Raw genomic sequence first — 18,767 nt, 5'->3', positions numbered from 1 at the left:
GGTCTCCGGTGGACCCTGAAATTATTTTTTTTAACCAAACAACGTATTGACAAACTCACACTAACAATTAGAAATTTAAATTACCCTACCCCCCATGAAAAACCCGAGTTGTCCTCAACGCAGTTAAGAAATTCCTAAGAACTTCCCCACACTTGGTTCGAACACACTCGCATGAGAAAGGTAATTTTAAAAATAAATAATTAGCAAAAACTATTTACACTATACAACATACCTGAGCCTTTCCTTTACGAAATGGAGCCATCCGGTGAGCTTAAAAGAAAACTCACTTGGTCTTTGTCAATCATCTTCAAATCCTTTCCTTTCAAATAAGGTTTGAGGCGATGTCCGTTCATAACTTGCTTAACTTGACTTTGCATGTCTTTAATCTCCATATCACCAAACCTCCCGACTCTTGTGATCACATACGGGCCCATCCATTTGCTTTTGAGCTTCCTGGGAAACAGTTTGAGTCTTGAATTATAAAGCCACACTTTTTGCCCAACCTCAAATGTTCGTTTCCTTATCTTGGCATCGTGCACCCTCTTCAATTTCTCTTTGTAATTCGAAGCCCCATACATATGCCTCATCCCAGATTTCTTCCAATTCGTTCAATTTCAACTTCCTTAACTCACCAGCTTCCTTGTAATCCAAATTAACATTTTTAATTGTCCATAATGCCCGGTGAGCCAACTCCATTGGCAAATGACAACCCTTCCCATACACCAACCGATAAGGAGTGGTACCAATCGGTGTCTTGTAGGCCGTGCGATAGGCCCACAATGCATCCTCCAACTTAATCGACCAATCTTTTCTATCAACCTGCACCGTCTTCATTAAAATTTCTTTGATTTTTCGATTCAAAACTTCAACTTGGCCACTTGTTTGAGGGTGGTAAGGCGTTGCAATTCGGTGATTTACACCATAACGTTTCAACAATTTGCCAAATGCAAAGTTCTTGAAATGCGATCCACCATCACTTATGATAACTCGGGGAATCCCGAATCTTGAGAAGATGCTGGATTGAACAAACTTGCACACCACGGAATGATCATTAGTTCTTGTTGCAACCGCTTCTACCCACTTTGACACATAGTCAACCGCAACAAGAATATAAAGATACCCATATGAGTTTGGAAACGGGCCCATGAAGTCTATACCCCATACAACAAATATGTCAACAACCAAAATAGGTTGTAGAGGCATTTCGTTTCTCTTCGATATACCCCCAATTTAAACAATGCCTAGCATATTCATTGGCATCTTTAAAAATTGCTGGCCAATAAAACCCATACAAAAGTACCTTATACCCCGTTTTAGAGCCACTAAAATGGCCCCCACATGCTGATGAATAGGCATGTTTCAAAATCTCTTGTACTTCATTCTCGGGTACACATCTTCTCACTACTTGGTCTGCTCCAATCTTGAAGAGATCCGGTTCATCCCAAATGTATTGCTTAACTTGGGTTGTGAATTGTTGCCTTTTCTTCTTTGACCAAAATTCCGGAATCGCCCCCGTGGCCAAGTAGTTAACGTAATGAGCATACCACAGTGCGGTTGAAACAACAAGCAACTGTTCATCCGGAAATTTGTCGTTTATTTCTTTCAGATCATCAACACCTTCAAGGATGATCCGCGACAAATGATCCGCAACTACATTCTCACAACCCTTCTTGTCACGAATTTCAAGATCAAATTCTTGTAGTAACAATACCCAATGAATCAAACGAGGCTTTGCATCTTTCTCTTCCATCAAATAACGCACCGCGCTATGATCCGAGTACACTACAATTTTACTTCCCAAAATATATGAGCGAAACTTATCTAAGGCATACACCACCGCAAGCAACTCCTTTTCGGTGGTGGTGTAGTTCCATTGTGCCTCGGATAAAGTTTTGTTCGCATAATAGATCACCACCCGCTTTTTGTCCACTCTTTGACCCAAAACCGCTCTCACCATGCTATCACTAGCATCACACATAATCTCGAACGGCTTTGACCAATCCGGTGATTATAGGATTGGTGCTTGCACTAACTTCTCTTTCAAACTGTCAAACGCTTGCAAACACTCATTAGTAAACTCAAAGGGGACATCCTTCAATAGAAGATTACATAAAGGTTTTGAAATTGCACTAAAACCTTTAATAAATCTTCTATAGAACCCGGCATGTCCCAAAAATGATCTCAGCCCTTTGAAATTTTTCAGGGGTGGCAAAGATGATATTACTCTAAATTTTGCTTGATCAACTTCCATCCCCCCTACTTGAAACCACATGACCCAACACAATACCTTCTTGTACCATGAAATGACTTTTCTCCCAACTTAACACCAAGTTTGTCTCAACACAACATTTTAAAACTTTTTCTAAATCATTGAGACAAGACTCAAAAGTTGAACCAAAAATAGAAAAGTCATCCATAAAAACCTCAAGTGAATCCTCGACCATGTCTGAAAATATGCTCATCATGCATCTTTGAAAAGTAGCCGGGGCATTACATAATCCAAATGGCATCCGTCTAAAAGCAAAGGTACCATATGGATAAGTAAAAGTGGTTTTGTGTTGGTCATCGGGATGAATTGCAATTTGATTATAACCCGAATACCCATCCAAAAAACAATAATATTTTTGACCCAAAAGTTTTTCAATTATTTGATCAATGAATGGTAATGGAAAATGATCCTTAGAGGTGGCGGAATTTAATTTTCTATAATCAATGCACACTCGCCACCCGGTTACTGGTCGGGTGGCGATTTGTTCACCATTATCATCTTTAATTACCTGTATGCCGGCTTTCTTTGGCACTACCTGTGTCGGGCTCACCCATGAGCTGTCTGAAATGGGATAAATAATCCCTGCATCCAACCACTTGATTACCTCTTTTTTCACCACTTCCCGTAAATTCGGGTTCAATCTCCTTTGAGTCTCCCTTGTTGGCTTTGCCTCCTCATCTGTAATTATCTTATGCATAACAATAGAAGGACTAATACCTTTTAAATCTGCAAGCGTCCATCCAATAGCTGCTTTATGTGCTTCCAACACCTTCACTAATGCCCGCTCTTGCTCTTGCTCTAAATTCGAAGCAATGATAGCTGGGAGGGTTTCATTCTCCCCTAAAAATACATACTTCAAGTGACTCGGGAGCTCCTTCAACTCCACTTTTGGTGGATACTCCAAAGATGGTTTGGTATCCGAATTGATTTCCTTTGGCAAACTCTCCCATTGTTGTGTCCATGGTGGTCTTCCCTCTTGTAGAGCTAGCGCATTCTGTTTTTGTTCCTCCATCCGCAAAGCACAAACATGTACCTGTTCAGAATCATCACAAAGACAAGCCTCTACACAATCCTCATCATATTCATGAAGATTGCAATGATCCACTACATCTGCCAAAAAACATTCTTCACCACTCAAAGAATTATCAAAATTAGTAAAAACATTTAAACGCATTTTCCGGTTGCCAAAAGCCATGTCAACGGTACCATATCTACAATCAATTATTGCATGGACCGTGTTCAAAAATGGTCGACCCAAGATAACATTTTGTTGTTGACTTGAGTCACCCGATGAATAATTCAACACCAAAAAATCCACAGGATAATAAAAATCCTCTACCTTCACAATTACATCCCGTACAATTCCACGGGGAAGTTTATGAGATAAATCGGCCAATACAACCGTACTTTCCACACATTTCAAAGTACCAAAGTCGTATTGGTCATATAAACCCCCCAGAAGAATACTCACTCCAGCCCCAAGATCCAATAACGCCCTAGACATTTGAAAATTACCCACTTGAATGTTAATTAAGGATGTTCCCGGATCTTGAATCTTAGGAGGGAGGTCTCCTTTAAAAACCGCACTTACCCACTCGGTAAGTCTACCCGTTTAGGCACTTTTTGTTGCCTTTTTTGAGTGCATAATTCCTTTAAAAATTTTGCATAAGCGGGTACTTCTTTTATTGCTTCAAGTAAAGGTAAATTCACTTTAACTTGTTTAAACACTTCCCACATTTCCTCCGTTTGAGGACCCCGTTTTAAAATCACATTTTTCTTGCCCGGGTCAAGCAAAGCCGAAGGAAATGGAACTACATTTGATTCCACTTCCTTGTTTTTATCATTTAAATTTGAGGCTTGACCCGATGTTTGCAACAGTTTTTCAAAAGTGACATGTTTAGTGGGTTTATTAGTTTTAATTTCTTCATCCTCACTTTCCTTACCCCTGATATCCTCCACTTCACCCTCAACCAAACCGGGTGACAAATTAGCCTTATACTCTTTACCACTTCTCAAAACACTAACATGATTAATCGGAACATTACGAGATGAGTTATGAGAAGGGTTTACCTTGGTGTCGCTTGGAAACTGACCTTTGTTTTCTTCAATTATGCCACTTCAGTTGCAAGGTTACCCATTTGTGTGGTCAACGATTGAATGGCCTTGTCACGGACTTCATCCTTTTGCATTCGGGCTTCATCAAGTTGATTTCTTTTCTGCATGTCTTGTTGCATCATCTTTAGCATGTCCATCACTTCATTCACACTTGATGAACTTTTACCCGAAGACCCACCTTGATTACCACCCATTCTTTGAAATTGACTTTGATTTCCTTGGTTGACGTATTGTTAACGAGGGATAAAGGTGGTTTGAGAAGTCCCTTGGAAATTCGGATTGAGTTGAGTTGCTTGATTTCCATAACGGAAATTTGGATGATTTCTCAACTCGGGGTGGTAAGTGTTTGAGTTCATGTTGAAATTTTGATTACCACCCCCTCGACCTTGAAGTGGATTTACCTCTTCAACTTGTGCTTGATCTATTGTACACACATCAGCACCATGACCCAACTCATTACAATTGGTACAAACATCAATTATTTGATTAGTAGTTTGTACCCCCACATCTTCCACAGCATGAATTTGCGGTCTTCCAATTGCCGGTCTTGCTCTTCTTGCAGTTTGAGCCTTTCTCTTCGATGTAACCGACATTTGTTCCAAGAATGCCTAATCGTCTTGTTCATAATTGGTCCCGAACGTAACATTTGTGATTGACATCAAATCCCTTTCATCTTCCCCATTCAACCCTTCATGAAAAGCATTCAACAACTCCCAAAGATCTATACCATGATGAGGACAATTCTTGATCATCATATTAAACCTCTCAAATGCTTCATGAAACATTTCACCCGATTGTTGTTTGAAAGACCTCAAACTTCGTCTCGCATCATTAGTCTTTTGGGCTGTGTAAAACTCTTCTAAGAACCTTTGTTGCATCTCGGCCCAAGTGTAAATCAATGCGGATGGAAACGTGTAAAACCATCTCTTCGCCTTATCCTCCAACGAAAATTGAAATAAAACCAATTTCACCTCATCCGATGAGAAACCTTGACCTCCGATTGTGTTGCAAATAGAATCATATGCCTCCAAGTAAAAATAGGGTTCTTTCGTTGCAAGACCCTTGTACTTTGGTAAACTTTGGAGTGCATTAGTTCTCACCTCAAACGTTCTTCCATTTTGGTTTTGAGGTATAACCACCGGAGATGGGTTGTTGGTGATGACCGGTCTAAAATGAGATTCAATTCCCCTAACCATTTCCCTTGCATGCCTTCTTGGTACCCCCAATGGTACTCTTGGTTGACCCATTTGTCGGTAAACGAGCCTTTGTTGCATATTTTGTTGAACTTGCGGTTGGGGATTTGGTTGTTGAAATTGAGGTTGTTGATAATGTGGTTGTTGTGGAACTTGTTGCAATGGTTGTGGTTGTTGTACTTGATTGACATTCGGGCCTCCCCGTTGTTGCACTTGTTGTTGCGGTTGAAATTCAGATCCATACCCAAACAGCCCTTGAATCCTCAACTGATTCCCATCAACCCCACTTGCATATCCTTCTTCAAACTCTTTATACCCTTCATTTCCATCACCATACCGTTGCCCACCAAACAAATGCGGGCCCGATCTTTGACCCGGTGAAGTATGAATTATGGGTGGGACTTGGGTAAATGTGTATGGTTGTTGATAAGGTGGATTTTGTTGAGATTGGAAGGATGATTATTGTGGTGAGTTTGATGATTGTCCTTGAATAGGCATGAAATTTGTCAAGGGTGGGAGGTTAATTGGTGGCTGAAAGCTAAATGCAGCTGAAGTAGGTTCACTTGTGGAATTGGTGGTGGTAATGGGTACAGTAGATGATGGGTTAGGTGAATTAATGGGTGGTGACATCGACGGTATAGTTTGTTCCGAAGCCATGATTGTGGTGTCAGTTGTTTGACTTTTTGTACTTGGCGACCCAATAACCTTGTTTTCCCTTTGCAGAATCTGATTCTGACGAAAGGTTCTCTCGATTTCAGGATCAAACGCTAATGGTGATGAAGACCGAGAGCGTCTTGTATGCATATACCTGTAACTACCTGCACACTAGCACAACCCGCGTAAAACTGACAATAACAATTTAAACAAAAACTACAAAAATAACACACGTTGTGCACTAACGGCGCCAAAATTTGACACGAGGTTGAAGACTCGCGCAAAAATAAACCAAATACAACTAATTAGATAGTGGTAAATGGGTGTCGAACACGAAGAGTTTGTGGAATATGCGTTACCAAGTAGTTTTATAGATTAACTAAATTTAAACTGAATGAAGAAAATAAAATATCAAAGTTTTGGTTGTGTTGTTTGATTAACGAAAATTAACTAAAACACTTAACAATGTTTTTTTCGATCAAAGATGAGAGGATATGCTCTCCCTCGGTTTCAGGTTTCAATGAATGTTAATGTAAATGTTTAATCTGAGACGAACTATAAAAACATAATTCGTGAATAAGCAAACAATTATGGTAATTGAGGACTAAGTACTTGGATTAACAAACGCAAGGCAATCACTCATAAACCAATTAGATTATCCAACCCCGAATTCCACCGATTAATCCCGATTGCCTATAGCACCAAGAACTGACGATTTAGAACACGAATTAAACAAACTATCAACTTATCAATCAATACATAGACATCATAGTTATGAAATCAATAATATTAAATTACTATCTCAGCAATTGCACAAACATTCAATCAACAAACAATATGAAACCTTACAATTCGAGGGAAAACACAAAGGAGATTAGCCAAGCATGATTCAGTTCATCATCCCTTCGATTATAATGTGCATATGAATCTAAAACAAGTCTCTAATGCTTAAACAACCCAAAATTGAGTTATAGTTCCTTAGAATCGCCTCCAGTGTCTCCAATTGAAAACTATGAAAAAGATAATGAAAAGACTAGCCAAAACGGCCAATTAAAGTCACAAGACAATTGCTGTTACAACATGGACCGTGGGCCACGGTTCCTTCCACGGTTCCTATATAACCCACGGTACGGTGGGTTCTGCCAAAGTTGCTTCAGGTGGACCGTGGTCCACGGTCTAGACCGTGGGCCACGGTGGAGCTTGCTTGCGTCTCTTGTTTTCTGCGTATCTCTCTCGTTCTAGCTCCATTTTCTTCACCGTTTTCGCCTATGTTCTCGTAACGCCATTCTCTAGCTTTTCAAACTTGCAATCACACAATATAATCTAGTATTCCAATTCCTTGAAATTAAACATAAATGCATGCGATTTAGTTAGAATTACTACACTTAAGGGTAGCTCTATGATCCATCCGTCAGCGGTGAGGTAGCTGTACGTTTTTGGTTCGTAAAATCTTGTTTCTAAACCCGTTTTTGGAATAAAATCGTGTATTTTCGGCATATTAGAGAGAATTAAGGGCCAAGATATCTTAATATAAATGAAATATATATTTAAATTTATTTCTTATCATTCAAGATCAGATCTTTGCGATTATATTCAGTGATTTATTCATAAAACTCATATTTACTTGCTTAAACGAGCCAAAAAGGCCATAATTAGTTCGGTTTATATTTTTCTATATAAACAACCTTAAATCTCTGCCATAAATCTTTACACAAACCCTAAACATCATCCCTCAGCCGTCCACACCTTCTGCCATCTCATATTCTGCTCGGTTTTTTGGTGATTTGTTGAAGAACGGTTCATAAAACGGTTGACTTTGCAAGACTAAGGACCTTTGACTCGTTATATCTCGTTGTTCGTTCACATTCCGGGTAAGTTGTAAACTGAGGTTTTGTTCATAAACATTCACTAGTCGATAACCTTCAATCAATTTCTGAGATTGAAGGGTATTGGCTGGTCAATTGCTTTAAAAACTGATAAAAGGGCAAAATAGTCAATCTGTTTGACTTCTCGTTTTCTCATACTTCTGTTCGAATTCAACGTTTGGTCCAGAAGACTTTTCTTCTTGAAATAAAATTTTAAGGTTTCTGACCAAAACCTGACTTCCGACTCGAAGTTTGGATTATGGTCAGACTCGACTCGTTTAAACATTAAAATTGACATAACTTGAGCTATACTCACCCGTTTGGATTGATTCCAGTGTAATTAAGTTCGTTTTTACTTACACTTTCATACCTTTAAGTTTCAGTCCTGTTGATTATTTTCGTTCGGCACGTTAATCGAAAGATCCCTTTATTTTATTCATATTTAATATCAACTCGCTTATTATTAAGGTGAGTTTTGTCATTCCCCCATTTTCACATATTTTCAAACGTTTTGGGAGCGTATACGTACTTATAGTATTTCATATTTTATATATATATATATATATATATATATATATATATATATATATATATATCTTAACATTAGCAAACGTGGTATTGTGTTTGAATTACGAGACATAGTTGCTAAATTGATTACTTGTTTAATTTACGCATTCGGAGAGGTCCACCATATTCTCATTATAGTATGATCATACGACCGTCTAGTTTTAACCGGCGCCCGATTCGCTTGACAATGGTTCGATTGACACTTTATTTGCTCATTGGTTTGGTTTATTTACCACTTTACTTACGTTTTGCTACTTTTCATATATTTATATATCATTGCAAAATTAATGGCATGCTCACTCAACATTTTTGTTGACAAAACTATTGTATTTTCTACGTATATGCAGGTTATCGTTTAAATTGAAGACTTGGAGTATTGGATTGCTAGATTGAGACCCTAGGCCATTTCAAGAAACACTTTATTTACGCTATAATTTGGATGATTTCTATTTTGTCATGGATTATTGTTTGGAAATTAAATTGCCATTTTTGGATATTATTTGGTTATTTATGAAATGACATAATTATTAGATATTTGATATAAGGCTAAATATATATTAATCCCTTGTATATTTTATTTAATATTTTATTAGTTTATGTTCGGTTTTTGTTAGGATTTGTATACTACTAACTTATTTGAATAATGTAGGTTCCGGGATTTGACCAGCCAATACCCTTCAATCTCAACCAAGTTTCAGATTTGATTGTCACGCATAGATTGCATCTCGGCGTTCATGGCATCTTGCCATTTCTTAGATTCCGGATCTAAGATAGCAGATTTGTAATTAGCAGGTTCGTCACTTGACTTGGCTACTAAGAGGACCTCGGGACCATCTAGATGGCATAGGTATTTAGAGTTTGGTACGCGAGTCCTCTTACTTCTGCGAACGCTTGTGTTCATGTCCGATGTATCAGCAACAACAACTTGTTGATCAGACGTTTCAACTTCCTCAGTGGTAGTTTGTAGTTCTTGAATTTCTTCAAGATCGACAATATTATCTCCAGTTCCTCGATCGAGAATTTCCTTCTCGAGAAAGTGGCCATTCCTTTTGATAGAAATCACATTTGTATCAGGATGGAAGAAATAATATCCGCTTCAGTTATAGTATCCGACGAAAACAACTTTTATACCGCGAGGATCGAGCTTATCGTCAGAATCACTAGTGACATAAGCATCAAATCCCCATACTCTAAGGAAAGATAAATTGGGTTTTCGCCCATGCCATATCTCATATGGGGTTTTGCTTACCTTTTAGTTGGAGCCAGATTGACAATGCGGGCGACGGTCAAAAGGGCAAAACTCCAAAAGGAGTGGGGCAAGTTAGTTCTGCATATCATCGATCGGACCATGTTTAGCAAGGCTCGATTTCTCCTCTCGCTCACGCCATTGTGTTGGGTGTGCCAAGTGGAGTGAGCTATGAAACAATTCCAGCTCTTTCAGATGATGTATGAATTCTGAGCTAAGATACTCTCCACTTCGTTTTGATCGAAGCATTTTAATACTTTTCCCGAGTTGGTTTTCCACTTCGTTTTGAAACTCTTTGAACTTTTCAAAAGTTTCATGCTTGTGTTTCATAAGATACACATAAGCATATCAACTGCTGTCGTCAATAAAAGAAACAAAGTATCTTTCATGATTTCTAGACATGGTTCTGAAAGGGTCGCAGACATCAGTATGTATGAGTCATAGCAGATCCTTTTCTCTTTCATTCTTATGAGTGAAGGAATCTTTGGAGAGTTTACCAGCTAAGAAAGATTCGTAGTCATCGAAAGAGTCTGGTCCTGTGGATTCAAGAATCCCTTCGGATTGGAGTCTCTTAACTCGTGCCTTGCTTATGTGGCCAAGTCGGCAGTGCCATAGAAATGTATCATTGATTCTAGATCTGATACGTTTAGAAAGGTTATATACATTATTGTTTATTTGAACATCAATCTCATAAATACTATTTCGAGGTTTAGCCTCGAAATAAAAGATATCATTCAAGTAGGCAGAAATAACAATACCATTAAAAGCGTACTTAAATCCTTGTTCAAATAGTAAAGAAACTGAAATAATGTTTCTGGTCAAACCAGGTGCAAACAAACAGTTATTCAAAGTAACTACAGGGCCAGATGGACAAGCAAAACGATATGTGCCAGTTGCAAGAACTGGGACTCTCTTCCCATCAACAACGATGAGTTCCATGCTGGCTTGTTTCAGCTTCTTCCAGTTTTCAGGCTCCTGCAAGACATTAACGATGTGGTAACCACATCCGGTATCAAATACCCATGTGTTGCTAGAGACAGAGAAAAGTTCAATAACGTAAATGGAAATACCTTTAGAGGAGCTTTCACCATTGGTCCTCTGCCTTTTCAGCTCAGCAAGATAATCAGGACAACTACGCTTCCAGTGTCCCATTTTGTTCCACTTGTAGCACTGGCGCTCCTCAGGAGGCGGCGGTGGTACCTTTGCAACACCTTTGTTAGTGTTGGTGGCAGACCTGGCAGCGACAGTAACCTTCTTCTTGCCTTTACTGTTATGACCCTGGTTCTTGTGTTTAGGCTTGACGACACCAGCAGATCAAACCATAAGAACTTGATTGTTTTAGCGGGAATATTCATCTCAGCTGTCTTGAGCATTCCATGAAGCTCCGGCACTGTCTTCACCCAACCATTCATATTGAAATTCATTACGAACTGGTCGTAAGAGCTGGGAAGAGAGTTCTGGATGAAATCCGCTACCATTTCATCTGACAGGGGATAATCAAGTTTCCTTAGTTGTTCCATGTACCCTTTCATCTTGACGACATGCGCACTAACAGGTGATCCCTGTTCCATTTTGCAGCTGATGAGCTGTTTCATGGTGTCATAGCGTTCTTGGCGGGCTTGTTTCTGGAACATGCCCTTGAGTTACTCAAGCATCTCATAGGCACCAAAATCTTCCAAGCCTTTACTAAGCTCGTAAGACATGGTGGCTAGCATGATGCAGGCGACTTCAGCCGAGTCATCCATATGCTTGTCAAGAACCCTTTTGGCATCAGTTGTATTGTTTTCAGGCTCGGTTGGAACAGGTCCATCGAGAACATAGTGCTTCTTTGCCATCTTGAGAACAAGTCCCAAGTTGCGGTGACACTCAAGAAAGTTGGTGCCATTCAACTTTTCTTTCTCATGAATAGCCTTAAGAGTGAATGAGGAGTTATTATCAGTTGACATTTTTTAAATAAGCAAAAAGTAATTTAATTAGTATTTTCGATATTTTAATCCTATTATCAATGACCCAATAACATTAATAAAATAGGAACTTGAGAATCTGGCTTCCAGTTAATAATGGCAGCTGTAGCACACAACATTAGTAAGTGGTTAGGCAGACAGACAACGATTGCCAATTGTGAATAAAGCACAACTCTTGGTTATGAGGCATATTAAGATAACACTTGTCTAAGTAGATACGTTTAGCCTCATCTATGCCCACCTTAGTCTCCAGACAGCTGTAGCACGTAACAAGAGAGTAAAGTAGTAGTCGCGCTAGTATAGTTACTTGTGAAAGGGCCGGATGTGTCAACAAAACCCTTTCACCTTGAAGGGATAGGCTAGAAATCAAGTGCGGTGCTGTAGCTCCAAACACTTGAAGTTTCGCAGTATGCCTCGAGTGTGGCTTATAGTAGGATGACATAGACTATTGATTTTAAAGTTGGGATTAATTTTAAATATTACCGAATAGAGTAAAATTCTGGTTTTACTGTATTAATCGGGACAACTTGATGAACCCTTTCATCTCTTAGGACACTTAGTTTTATATAACCTATTAAACTAAGTTTGTCGCGATATAAATAACCAACTTTAAGTTAATAGTTAACTATTAAGTTATTAGTTTTGGAAAATCAAATTTAATTTAATTTAGTTTTGCAAAACATGATTGGTTATAATTTGTTTTAAATCAAACTTTGTTTTAAAAACAAAATTTGACAAGTCGTAAAACCCCTTTTAGAACTTTTTTTTATTATGATTGTTTTTAATATTTTAAAAATCCTTTTAAAATATATATATTGGTATGAGGTTGGTTATTATATAACAATTATAAAAATAAGCAACCACAAAAGCAATAAATAAATATGTAAATCTATATGGCTAATAATTTTTCGATCTTGCTAGAGTCTCTTAGCAAGACCGAACGGGTCACGGGGTCACAACATACAAATAACCACAAGGATGGACTTGAGTGCATCCAATCGTCATCTTGAGCAACTCCCACTGACTTCGTGATTCGCGTTTAGTTTTCATGTTCTTTGTCTTCGGGTCTTCGTTTATTACAATATTTATAAATAAAATACAATATTACAAAAATAAATACAATAAAGAAAAAACCCTAACTATTACAAATTTGAACCATCCATATGGCCAAAACCAAAAACCAAAACTAAAACATCACAAACAATCACAAACACGGTCGGGCCAGATTTACATATTGCATAACAAACAACCAAAATTCGAGCAAGCTTCTGGTCAAATAAAACAAAATAAAATTTTGACCAAAATATAAAGTTGTCATAAAATTAATTAGACCAGAAACTTTAAAACTAGGTAAAGTTTGTGCTCTAATTCCGGTTAAAAGACTGGTACCGACTCGCACGTTGTAACCAAGGCTCTGATACCACTGTTGGGTTTCAGTGGTGATCAGTCAAAATTTTATTTATTAAAACTGTTTTAATAAACATGACAAATAATAATTAATCTTATTAATTAATAAATGCGCAGCAGAATATAAACGAGTAATCATCACCGAAACTAAACCCGACAGGATCCGGTTACATACAATACGAGTACGAGTCAAACACTAAATATATAATTATAAACTAACGATATATTTAAGTTTACCTCGGTTAATAAATAACCGGTTGAGACACCAAGAGTTAACGAGCGACGCTAGGTGACGATACGAGACGAGCGGGTGCAGCAAGTGGCGTGAAACAGAGTTGCGCGGAACGTTGCGGCGGTAGATTGGAGTATCCGACAGCAACTGCAGCAAACAAGGTGGTGCTTGGCTGTTGGCGGTTTCACGGCGGAAGTTCGTGATATTAAGTTGGACGGCGCCAACCTCAATTCTCTATGCTTCCTATTTTCTTGGAAACCTTGGCCGTATCCTTCCAAAACCCCGTTTTTGGTTATATTAAACTCATAATACAAGATTATTTATATATAGATAATCTTCTAGTTATGATAATAAATATCAATCGGGCCTTAAGTCTAACTCGATCCAACTCTCGTTTAAAAGCCCGCTACAAGTTTATTTTAACTAGTAAACAAACTTTATAATATAACTTTTGTTTATATTTAGTATAAACAATAATACTCGTTAATTATTCGTCAATACCGGTTAACTAATTTAAGCGGATTTCATGCTCGTTACCCAAGGTGTAACTCTTACGGGTCATAACTCGGTTGTTGACTTAACCGAACCAGTCCATAAATCCAACAATTCTATCACTTGTGACACGTTTTTATCATTAGAAAAAATAAACCTCCAGACTGTATTTTCAGGATTACTACAAACCAAAACCAAAACCAAAACCAAAACCAAAATTTTAACAATCAAGGTTGGAACTACAATCATAATAACAATTCATGTTTTTACAAATCAAAAGTTTCCAAACAATTCACATAATAACTAGCATAATCAGCATTCGAAATTTCAGATAATTCAAATACCATAAACGTTTTTCTTTCTTTTTCCTTTTTCTAAGTTATCCAAAATGTTACTCCACTACTACATAACATCCTTTAACAAAGCACTACCAAACATTTACCTAAATTTTAATAAACTTTATATCCAACCAGATTTTATCCCTAGTATTACGGGGTTGTTTTATATTATTTGTTTTTAATATTTATATATGTATATTTGGATTTTAATTTTTTATTGTAAAAAAGTTAATAATTAATATACTTGAGGTTTGATGATAAAATGGTTTTATAAATAAATGATGTGTTATAATCCGGTTTAAAAACTATCTGGGTTTGGTGATACCTATATAACCGTCTATTTTCTTTATTATAAAATTGTTCTTTAATTATAAATAATATCTTTTTTAAATAAAATAGGATATTAATATTTAGTATATCCAAATTTTATAGGATTTTCATATCAAATATTTTATGAGATTAATTTTTAATATAATGAGATGTTATAACCCGTTTAAGAGCTTTCTAGGTTTGGTGAGACGTTTACCTGTGAATTCGGGTCAAATGCGTGAGAAACCTTCATTTACAAATAAAGCAATCTGATGGCTTACGAGAATTGTTGTTTTATATTTTTCGTGTTTTAATATTTATTTTTTGGATTTTAATTTTCTTTATTGTAAGAAAGTTAATAATATACTTAGGGTTTGACGATGAAAGAGTTTCATAAAAAAATGATATGTTATAACCCGTTTAAAAACTATCTGGATTTGATGACCCATGACCCACTTATGTTTTTTACTATAAAATTGTTTATTAATTATAAATAATCTTTTTCTTTTTAAATTGGATATTAAATTTTAGTATATCTCTATTTTATAGGATTTTCACATCAAATAATTGGTAAGATTAATTTTTAATTTAATGAGATGTTATAACCCGTTTAAAAGCTATCTGGTTTTGGTAAGACCCATACCCATGAATTTGGGTTAAATCAATGAGAGGTCTCCATTTAAAAATCAAGCAATCTGGTGACTTTCATAAAATGAGGGAGCGACCACATCACGACACGTATGATTTTAGGGTTTTCGTTTATATATGTTGCAGAAGATTATAGATTATTATATAAACTAACGTGACACGGTTTTATTAAATTTATTAATATCATATACATGTGTAGGCAACATAATAAATTTTACATTTTCTATGTGAGTTTCTTTTTTATTTACCTTATCTTCTTCTACCCAACCCGAAAACCAAAACCAAAACCAAAACCCCATTGATTATCTGTTTCCTTTCCAATACACAAATGATTTCTTCTAAAAGGAAGAAGCAAGGCAAGTTAATTTGGAAGGACATTCCGGGTCTTGAACCCTTAACACACCAACAAAACCCCCAATTTCTATGTTGCATTTCGGTGCCAGAGCAGAAGAGGGTTATAGAATTCACACCCTCGGTGGCTCAGCTGTTGAAACACCCGCTTGCGGTTATCGCTTTGGTTCCGAAACAGGCCGCCCTGTTCACCGCGGGTGCCGTCGCCGGTGCCTCCGCCAAGACCGTCACTGCGCCCCTTGACCGGATTAAACTCATTATGCAGGTACTTAATATTCTTGAAACTTTAAACAAATACATGTCAGTGATATGGTTAAACAACGGAATACAAACCCTAGGCCCACAATAATACGCCTAATATTCATTCCCCAATTGCTTATGTATTCTTATGAATATTCACAACTTTATTTTGGTTAAAGCTATGCATGTTAGATGCATCCATATTATTATTACTACATTTTGTAGTTTTAACAAGTATTATTATTATTATTATTATTATTTTTGCAGACTCATGGACTGAGAGCTGGGCAAGAAAGTGCAAAGAAAACAATTGGATTCATTGAGGTTTATACTTTTCAGTTTTTATCTTTCTTTTATGTAGAAATTTGAATCATCATCATCATCATCATCGTACTCAGTATATCCCACCAATAGCAATGCTATGGTAGGGTCTGAGGAGGGTAAGATGTAGACAGTCTTACCTCTATCCCATAGGGATAGAGAGGCTGCTTCCGGTGAGACCCCCGGCTCGATAGTAGTTTTGCATCAAGCCTTGGACATAAGGCACATAGCACTCAATCATCAGGGACACCGGCTGATTGGTGCATGTGCCCTTGTCTTTCGGCTATCAACGCCACCACATGATGCCTGATTAACCTTCCGCCACTTTTAACGTTATTTTCACGAGATTAGTAAAATAACGTCAAAATTAGTGCACTTTTACTTTTGCCCACCCGAGGGTTCACACATATATACATTATATGCGCGCACCGCAAGCAGGGCGTTTATGTAGAAATTTGAATAATTTGTATTTATAGATGTATTGTTTTTTCCTTCCCAAATAATTGCAATCTTTGACTTGCCACATACTTCAATGATAATTTATTTATTTAAACATTTAAAACACCTCAGGAACGAGCTAGAACGATCTGTTGACTAAGTCAATGCCATCGCTTTTGTTTAGTGTTGATATATGAAATTAATTGCAGGCGGTTATTTCTGTTGGAAAGGAAAGTGGTGTAAAAGGGTACTGGAAGGGTAACATTGCTCAGGTTCTCAACTTACCAATCTTTTCACTTTTCATTTATTTATTTCTAGATATTTTATTATTATTATTATTATTATTATTATTTGTTACTTTACAATAACTTAAATTGCTCTATTTTGCAGGTGGTACGTATTCTTCCCTATAGCGCGGTCCAACTATTTGCTTACGAGTACTACAAGGTATGCAAATACTCTTCTACTATAAATTGTATCAAAAGGGTAGATAGGTAATTATGATTCACCCTAAACTATAAAATTAAATTTGCAGAAACTTTTTACGGGTGCAGATGGTGAGCTTTCGGTTATTGGGAGATTAGCTGCAGGTGCTTCTGCTGGCATGACTTCCACTTTTGTAAGATTATCTTTACATGTAACCCGTTTGACCCATTACAGATAAACCCTAATTGAAAAACGGGTCAAAGTGTCCACCTCTAATGCCCTTTGATTTGTTTGACTATAGATCATACAATAACATTAAGAATGTTAACAGGTGACATACCCGTTGGATGTCCTTAGATTACGAATGGCCGTTGATCCCGGGCATCAAACAATGACAAATGTAAGATTGATTCTGACCTTTTGTGAACAGTCAAAATTGGTGTTTCTAAATTTGGGTGGTGTTAAACTTTCAGGTAGCTGTAAGTATTCTAAAAGAGGAAGGACTTGGATCTTTCTACAGAGGACTTGTACCTTCACTCATCAGTATAGCTCCCTACGTTGCGGTCAACTTTTGTGTGTTTGATCTGTGAGCTTACTACTGCGTTGACCGTGTCAAATTTGAGATGTTTTTTTTACCGTACCATTAGTTTTTCAAATTATTTGGATTTTTTTTTCAAAGTGAGCTTAGGTGTTAGTTGACTACGTTTATGTCCTAGAGTTGACCTTTATATTCTCAATAACAGGGTGAAGAAGTCATTACCAGAAAGATATAGAAACAAAACTGAAGCTTCATTAGTGACAGCCTTTATCGCAGCTACGGTTGCCACAATGACATGCTACCCGTTGGACACTATACGAAGGCAAATGCAAATGAGGGGTACGCCTTATAACACGGTTTTGGATGCTTTTTCAGGTAATATTATGTGTTTTTCATTGAAAGAATCTTCATTTGGGTCAGTAATTGTTAATGCATAAACCTCTTAATATCAGTTTATACAAATGCTGATTATTGTTGTGTGCAGGTATTATTGCTCGGGATGGCATTGGTGGCTTATACAGGGGTTTTGTGCCGAATGCTTTAAAAACCTTACCAAACAGCAGGTTTATTGACTTTTTTACCCCCTTTTCTTGCAGGTTCTTTTAAAAATATAAACTGGTCAAAAATCATCCAAATTGAATTCAAATGCGAAAATCTATGCTTTATATAAAAGAAAATGTTAGGATTCTTATTGTGATAGTATAGTTTTTGTGATGATGTTTAAAATATTTATTTCTTTAAACTTAAAAGAAAAGCCGGATGATATTAGCACAAGGTCAAACGGGCTGGGTAATGGGTCAAAATGGAGTGGTGTGGGTTGGGTCGATGGAGGTTGACCAGAAACATGTTTTATTCTTTTGACCGAAATAGACTCGTTTTTTTGCTTTGTTTTGCAGCATCAGGCTCACTACATTTGATGCTTTGAAGCGTTTGATTGCCACAAGTGAGAAAGAGTTCCAAAGAATCTTGGAGGAAAACAAGAATGAACATAAGTTAGGCTCAAGTTGTTCCACGAGTTAGTCGATTAGTTAAACATATCATGAATCTTTTGCTTGTGTTTATCAATCCTCTTGATTGTTTGCTATAATTGTTGTAATAGGTGTAATGTTCTGTTCGGTTTTAAAACGTTAAAACTCGGGTTAAACCGATTTCTT

At 37.1% G+C, this 18,767-nt stretch overlaps 1 protein-coding gene and 1 pseudogene across 1 annotated transcript; both read left to right on the top strand.

The window, feature by feature from the left end:
* Positions 1-5,107: 5,107 nt before the first annotated feature.
* LOC143614806 (small nucleolar RNA R71) lies at positions 5,108-5,208 on the top strand (annotated as a pseudogene).
* A 10,419-nt stretch (positions 5,209-15,627) lies between these two features.
* On the top strand, positions 15,628-18,676 carry LOC143614804 (thylakoid ADP,ATP carrier protein, chloroplastic-like). The gene is made up of 10 exons (XM_077088131.1): positions 15,628-15,915; positions 16,158-16,214; positions 16,859-16,921; positions 17,040-17,096; positions 17,185-17,268; positions 17,407-17,475; positions 17,549-17,661; positions 17,819-17,988; positions 18,098-18,176; positions 18,510-18,676. The coding sequence occupies exons 1-10, from the start codon at positions 15,628-15,630 to the stop codon at positions 18,631-18,633; spliced, it is 1,104 nt and encodes a 367-aa protein (XP_076944246.1). The 3' UTR covers positions 18,634-18,676.
* Positions 18,677-18,767: the final 91 nt, after the last annotated feature.

The sequence above is a fragment of the Bidens hawaiensis genome, unplaced genomic scaffold, assembly GCF_021521415.1.
Source record: "Bidens hawaiensis isolate Kalapana, Puna unplaced genomic scaffold, B.hawaiensis_p1.1 tig00041126_1, whole genome shotgun sequence".
NCBI classification, from domain to species: domain Eukaryota; kingdom Viridiplantae; phylum Streptophyta; class Magnoliopsida; order Asterales; family Asteraceae; genus Bidens; species Bidens hawaiensis.
Note: the sequence above shows the minus strand (reverse complement) of the source record. Positions and strands in the feature narration are given on the sequence as shown.